The 7,541-nt window shown below is 42.0% G+C and overlaps 1 protein-coding gene across 1 annotated transcript in view; it reads right to left on the bottom strand.

Annotated features, from left to right (window-relative positions):
• Positions 1-6,861: 6,861 nt before the first annotated feature.
• BRINP1 (BMP/retinoic acid inducible neural specific 1) overlaps positions 6,862-7,541 on the bottom strand; it is a 46,162-nt gene continuing 45,482 nt past the window's right edge. The window contains exon 7 of the mRNA XM_015813976.1: positions 6,862-7,541. This exon is cut by the window's right edge and continues 461 nt beyond it. Within this exon, the coding sequence (XP_015669462.1) occupies positions 6,862-7,541 (680 nt within the window).

Here is a 7,541-nt window from a genome sequence, read left to right as displayed (position 1 = left end):
ACAAGGAGGGACTCCACACCGTCTATCTGAGGCACAGTGGTCTCCCTAGGACGAAGGCTCTCCCTTATAATGACCGCTACCCCCCCGCCCCTACCCCGGGTCCTCGGCTGATGGAATGCCTGAAAACCCGGCGGGCAGATGTCTACAAGAGGGACTCCTCCCTCAACGCCCAGCCAGGTCTCAGTAATACCCGCCAGGTATTCTATTCTATTCTATTCTATTCTATTCTATTCTATTCTATTCTATTCTATTCTATTCTATTCTATTCTATTCTATTCTATTCTACATTCCATATTCTATTCTATTCTACATTCTATATTCTATTCCATTCCATTCTATTCTATTCCATTCTATATTCCATATTCTACTCTACTCTACTCTACTCTACTCTACTCTACTCTACTCTACTCTACTCTACTCTACTCTACTCTACTCTAATCTAATCTATTCCATTCCATTCCATTCTATTCTATTCCATTCTATTTTCCATATTCTATTCTACTCTACTCTACTCTACTCTACTCTACTCTACTCTACTCTACTCTACTCTACTCTACATGTCTATTTTCTGTCTATTTTCTAAGAGGCCTCCAAAGAGGACAAGAAAGCAATTAAACCAGACTCCAAACAAGTTATCAATAACTCCATATTTGATTCCCCTCTCACACTCACTTGGCTTGCAAAGAAACAAGCAGCATCGTAAATGCAGCCATGCGGTATTGCTGGTCCAACATCTTCAAAGTCTAAAGATCGAAAACTTTGATGTCGTATATGCGGACGGCAGGAAGATTACTTCATGCACAAAAATGGAAAGACGCTTCGATCCTCACAACGGACGAACGGCTGCAAAAATCGATGAAGTTAGCAGAGACGGCTAAATTGGCTGCTTTGATCAAAGAAAAAAATAAAACACAATCACTTTTGTTTCGACTTGGAAACAGCTTTTGGACTTCGCCCTCGAGGTGGGAAAAAAATGAAACTTTGATTGTGGGCTTTACCGGTGAGATTGTTGTTATCGAAATGGCTAGTTTATACTATTGCATAAAAGTCAAAAGTTGAGGTTTGATATTTCTATCTTACTTTACGGCACCAAAGGGAGTTGGAGATCAATGGCTTTTCTTTTTTTTCTTTCCCATTCTTTTCTACACTTTTCTACACCTTTTCCCTCAGATTATCTTTCCTGTTGTTTGCTTTTGTATTTTCGTATTTTATATTAAAACTATAAAAAGGAGAACCGTAAAGGTACTGGGGAAAAAAAATCATCCAGCGATGTGGCTTTCATGAGGGAATCAAATCCGTATTTAGGCTTCAAGGAAATCACTCTAAACACGCTCATTTTGAAGGTTTAAAGGATAAATTGTGCCTTTTCCTTTCTTTAAAAGAACATGTGTACTTCTGTGGCTCTCTAGGTTTTTAAATTTTCATTTTCTAACTCTGCTTTCCTTCCTGTGTGCTGCTCACATCGTTCCTTTGGGTTCCTTTCCTTCCTTACGGGTCCTTCTGCAAAGCAAACTTCAGGACGAGTTTTCCAAACTTTTCTTTTTTTAAAAAAAAAATAGCTGTGTAATAACTCCAGGCAAACAACAATGCTTTGAGTTTTGTGTATAGAGTCAATAGCCTGCATTGGGGCTCCCGCTGCTATTTTCTTCAACAGCATGAAATAAATCTTCAACGATGCTAAAACTGGTCCACAGTTGACCTGGACCCATTTCTTGTAGGCATCTAAGGTGGCTTCAGGCTGAGCAGAAATGGGAATTAAAAAGAATTTCGGAAGCTATCCTTATGGCAGATTTGGGCAACTCGTTACCCTAGAAAACTTTTAATGAGTCATCGGGCAATCTGGGGGCAGAGAGAGAGAGATCCCATATTTAATTGCCTTTTATAGAATTAGGATTGTCTTCTGACACAGGGCCCATCTGATTTTCCAACTGTCCCAGCCCCCATAACTTATCTGATGTCAGAAGTGTACATAGGAGATTTTCATGTGCATTTTATAAGCAGCTTAATATACATTTGCCTACATAATAATGCAGTTATCTCGCAGTAAAACCCTGAGTGCTAAGACAAATTTATTCTGCGGTGACAGATTTAGGTCAGGCTCCCAAATAGGAATAGACAGATTGATGGGCCCAGCAGAGAGAGAGAGAGAGAGAGAGAGAGAGAGAGAGAGAGAGAGAGGGAGAGAGAGAGAGAGAGAGAGAGAGAGAGAGAGAGAGAGAGAGAGAGAGAGAGGGAGAGAGAGAGAGAGAGAGAGAGAGAGAGAGAGAGAGAGAGAGAGAGAGAATTATTTTATATAAGACTAGGGGAGATTGAATCAAGAAGATAGCGAACATCTGTATTCCATACTGTTTTATAAACTTAGATGCTTCTGTCCAGATAGATCCATCCATAAGAAGAGATTGGGCAACCACTTTTCTGAAATGGTACAGGGCCAAGGTCCCTTCCAACTCTGTTATTCTGTTATAAGTCTATTAATCGTAGTTCCTGTGAATAGGTCCATTAAGAGAGTTGCCCACCAACACTTTCATGGTGGGCTGTAACTGGGAATAGAATAGAATAGAATAGAATAGAATAGAATAGAATAGAATAGAATGGAATGGAATGGAATGGAATGGAATGGAATGGAATGGAATGGAATAAGAAATGAATAGAATAGAATAGAATAGAATAGAATAGAATAGAATAGAATAGAATAGAATAGAATAGAATGGAATGGAATGGAATGGAATGGGATTCTTTATTGGCCAAGTGTGATTGGACAAGCAAGGATTTTGTCCCTGGTGCATAAGCTTTCAGTGTACACACAAGCAACAAGTTATGCCATTAGCCTTCTCTTCTGACCCATCTGTAGAAAGCCTTGTAATGCAAACACCACCAACCTTTGTCTTTGCGTCACCCACTAGAAGTGCACCAAACCAGCTGACCGCTCTTGGAGGTGATTGTCTCCTTGAAACAAAGGTAGTCTTTAGAACTGAACCAGGAACGTCAAGAATTGCTGAAGGCATACAGCTGTCACTAGACTGGATCTGGAATCATTAGTGAAACTTTGGATAGCATGTCTGAATAGTGTGGGAGTTGTCGTGGCTGTTCCTTCCTCATCTCCATGAACGTGGAGGACCAGGGAGTCCTCCTGGACCCAGAATGTGGAGAAAAGAATCACAGACAGTGTGAGCAGCTTACCTTGTACATGTTTTGGAAAGCAGATATGCATAGAGAAGAGTCTTTCCTGTTCATCATCAATCATCTAGGAGATGTGAGTCACTTGTTTGTGGTTTTGTTGATATGAACAAGCTGACGGATGGACAAGCTGCCCATCTAGTTGAGACCTTGTGAAAATCTTGGACATGTAGGACCCATTTGCCTACTGACAACCAGGCTACCATGGGATTTAGCTATCATCTTTATGATTTCCATGGCCTTATTTCCACCCATCATTAAATGTCTAGTTTTCCTCTACAGCACGTTTAACCTGGACTTGTACACCCAAGGAAAGGACACATTCTCTTCTTCAGCAGCCTGGTTAAGCAACTAGTGCAAGTGCTGCTCTTCTTCTCAGCAAAATTAGAGAAGAAACGGAGGAGAAAGGACTCCAATTGCTACAGTTCCCAACTAGCCTCTATAGAATCCATGGCCCTTCCCAAGGCTTTCGTGTAGGAGCTAATTAAAGAACTCCTCTCATTTCCATGGTAACCCCAAGCATCACGCTCAACATCCTTAGCTGCTTTAACATCAACATACTAATAAGATGCAATGCAGTTGGTCCTACACATCATCAGGTAGACAGTAATTGAATGAGAGAGAGAGAGAGAGAGAGAGAGAGAGAGAGAGAGAGAGAGAGAGAGAGAGAGAGAGAGAGAGAGAGAGAGAGAGAGAGAGAGAGAGAGAGAGAGAAAGAGAGAGAGAGAGAGAGAGAGAGAAAGAGAGAGAGAGAGAGAGAAAGAGAGAGAGAGAGAGAGAGAGAGAAAAAAAGAGAGAGANAGAGAGAGAGAGAGAGAGAGAGAGAGAGAGAGAGAGAGAGAGAGAGAGAGAGAGAGTTCACCCCAGTGTGGTATGGTGCTTAAAATGGTTAGCTAAGGGATGGAAGACCAAGGTTCTAGATCTCCCTTAACTTCAGCCAGTCATCCTCACCCAGTCTGAGCCCCGGAGAGTCAAAACCCCATAAATCTACCAACTTGCACTGGACCATGATGGAGTTTATCTTCATCTTCAACCAAGAAGGGATCATCCTGCAGTGGGTTGATTTAGGTTGATAAGTAGATAGTTGATTGATGGATAGTTGGATGATGGACTTAGACAGAATGGAACAAAGGGGTCTGCTCTCTGAGCTTCCTTATTTTCTTGCAGACATTTCATTACCCAAACTAGGTATCTCCATCACTGCTAGTAGGGAGTGGAGTTTGCTCTCAATTTACAATCTAGTGGCTTGCCCTTTCAGTGTTGGTGGGGGGGGGTGGTCTTAGAAGTTCTTTGTTGGACTCTTTCATGTTGGCTTCTTGGGCAGTTTCTTGATTGGCTATTGTTTACTTGATTGTTGGTCTGATGTTAATCTTGGGAGTTAATCTATGCCGATCTGGGTGCTGATTGCTGGTGAGGAGGTGCTTGGATCTCCCCCCCCCATTTTTTTGGGCTGGTTGATTGTCTCTTTTGCATAGTCTATAGATGTTGTTAATGTCTATGTGTCTATTGATGGCTAATTTGTCAGAATGCCAGGCTTCTAGAATTTCCCTGGTAGTTTTGGACTTGACTTGGTCTAGAAAAGACCAAGAAAACGAGCAAGACCCCCCTCATTTCAACCCTGAGCTGCAAATATTCTCCTTTATCTAGAATGGAGCAAAGCTATGTCTGTTTTAAGAGATCTAATCTTTGCTGCTGGCAGGGACATCATTCTCACGGAATAAAAAGGGACCTACGTAAGCCATGAACGTTTGTGGGAGGTTGGAAGAATCAAATAATGACATCTTCCCACGTATGCTGCCATTTATGAAATCACAGGAGACAACCTGACACAAGGACGAAATTGAGGCATTCGTATGATTGCGTGGGCGTGTGTTGACATTTTGATATTCCAAAACGTGCTTTTTCAAGAGGCAACTGGACTTCCTTTGTTTTTCTTTGAAGACATCTTGCTTCTCATCCAGGAAGCTTCTTCAGTTCTCTGTTTTCTGAACTGAAGAAGCTTCTTGGATGAGAAGCGAAAAGTCTTCAAGGAAAAACAAAGAAAGTCCAGTTGCCTCTTGAAAAAGCACCTTTGGGATAACCATGGACCTGGGAGAATCTCCATAGTTATTGAGATATCATGTGTGGTTATGGACATCACTAATGCTGGTTTAACTGTATGTTTGTCACCTATGGACCCTTAACCCATGAATCCAATGAATTTCACTTCCATATATATTTATGATCCTACCATGGAGGTAAGAATAGATCCTCCATTGTTTCAAGCGATAGAAAAATCATCATGGGAATTTGATTGAATTCGGATTATGTACCCCAAACTAGAGACATTTTTTAAAAAACATGAGAACTAATACAAATAAACAATTTGTATCCAGTATTTGAGGGGCTACCACAAAGAAGAGGGGGGTCAACTTATATTCCAAAGCACCAGAAGGCAGAACAAGGAGCAATGGATGGAAACCAATCAAGGAGAGAACCAACCTAGAACTAAGGAGAAATTTCCTGACAGTGAGGACAATTAACTAGTGGAACAGAAGTTGCTTTCAGACGTTGTGGGTGCTCCATCACTAGAGGCTTTCAAGAAGAGACTGGACAGACACTTGTCTGAAATGGTATAGGGTCTCCTGCTTGAGCAGGGGGTTGGACTAGAAGACCTCCAAGGTCTCTTCCAACTCTATTCTGAATTAAATTTGCTTCCGTTTCCTTCTATATCCATTCAATCCACATTTTCAGATATAATCATCAGATTAAATCCATCTGATTTGGACAGTCAATTTGTGCTTTTTTTGGGGGGGGGAGGCCTTTCTGTGTATGGGAAAAAAAACCCATCCAGTTGAGGGACCACTTCAGAAGCCACCAACTCAAGGAGATAACTTATACTGCCTCAACTTGATTCAGAAAGTTCAATTCAGTTTGTAATCTCGATGGTACTCTCTCCAAATCAAATTTCCACATAAAGCTAATTCCTAATTTTTTTTCTTTTTAAACAGATTATGGTCCAGTCTAGCAACCTAATCACAATTTGCCTCCTTCATCTTAAGATTGCAAGAAAAAAAAAGACCAGTTAATCTCAGGATGGCAGACAAATGATTCAGAATAAATCAAGGGCTCTCACACTTCACAAAAGAAATAATGTTTTATCTTTGGCCATTCCACCCCCACCGGGAGAAATGGCAATTCTTTGTACATGTACACAGAATTTTCTCTCTTCCACACTCTTACCATCTTCTGTTTGGCACCTGCATAGCTGAAATCTTTACAATTACATACACCAGATCTCCAAAGACCATCTTTCCCTCACCCATCTCTGCTGCTTCAACATCCGACGGAGCCACAACCTCACGGAAATTCACATCCTGAGCTCCTTTTTGTGTGTGTGTGTGTGCGTGTGTGATTAGACGCGCAACAAAACACGGGTGTCTCATTTACATGGCTGCCCAAACCAATTGCTTTTCATTTCCCGGTGAATGAGGACCTCTTCTTCTCTCCCCTCCCTTTTCTTTCGTTTATTAATTACATTTTACATATTTTTTCGTACTTTTGTTTAAAATCTTTTTTTCCTCTTTTTTTTTTAAACGTCGATCGACTTCCTTTGTTCGTTTGTTCGGGTTTTTTGTTTGTTTGAGTGTGTCTGTTTACAGCAAAAAAGGATTAGTTTGTATAGATAAGTACATAAAATTGGGGTTAGCAGAGTTTGGCCGTCATCTGATCGGATTGTTTAAGGATCTCCGTGTTGTATAGATCCAGCGCGTGGTTCACCCGGATGATCTCCGTGTTGGTTAGTTTCAGACGGTGTTTGAGCATACAAGAGAAGAGATCCAGCTGGGGCTTTCCAGGGGCTACAGGAGGTGCCAATCTGTTGATTCGGTCCCGTATATCCAACATCAGCAACATGACCGAGGAAGAGGAGTAGAATTGCCCGCCTTGCGTGTAGGACTGGTTGACTTGCTGCACCGCGCTACGCAACAGATCGGCATTAAAGCGCAAGCTGTATCCAAACACTTGGATGTCTGAAATTTTGATGTAGAACTGGCGCTTGTTGGGATCGGAGAGATCCACAGGCCCTTGACCAGTCTCGTTACGCATCAAGGAGGGCAACCGAGTCCGGCTGCGTAGGTAGATGTGGACAGTCTCAAAAAACGTTTTCCACCGGTTCCCCAGCAAGAGAGTCCAGTTGTAACACTGGCTGTTCTGCAGACGGATTTTCTCCCAACGCGGATAGCCAAACTCTCCGAAGGGCATGTTCCAACCTTCGGAGTGGCTCCCGCTGAAAGGGTTCACGTAGACAAAGAACATGGGGTCCAGGCTGCTGTTGCGCATCTGGCAGATACGCATGGAGATCCCGATGACCATGTGGATGAAGT

Source organism: Protobothrops mucrosquamatus, unplaced genomic scaffold (genome assembly GCF_001527695.2).
Source record: "Protobothrops mucrosquamatus isolate PMUCROS unplaced genomic scaffold, P.Mucros_1.0 scaffold210, whole genome shotgun sequence".
Taxonomy (NCBI): domain Eukaryota; kingdom Metazoa; phylum Chordata; class Lepidosauria; order Squamata; family Viperidae; genus Protobothrops; species Protobothrops mucrosquamatus.
Note: the sequence above shows the minus strand (reverse complement) of the source record. Positions and strands in the feature narration are given on the sequence as shown.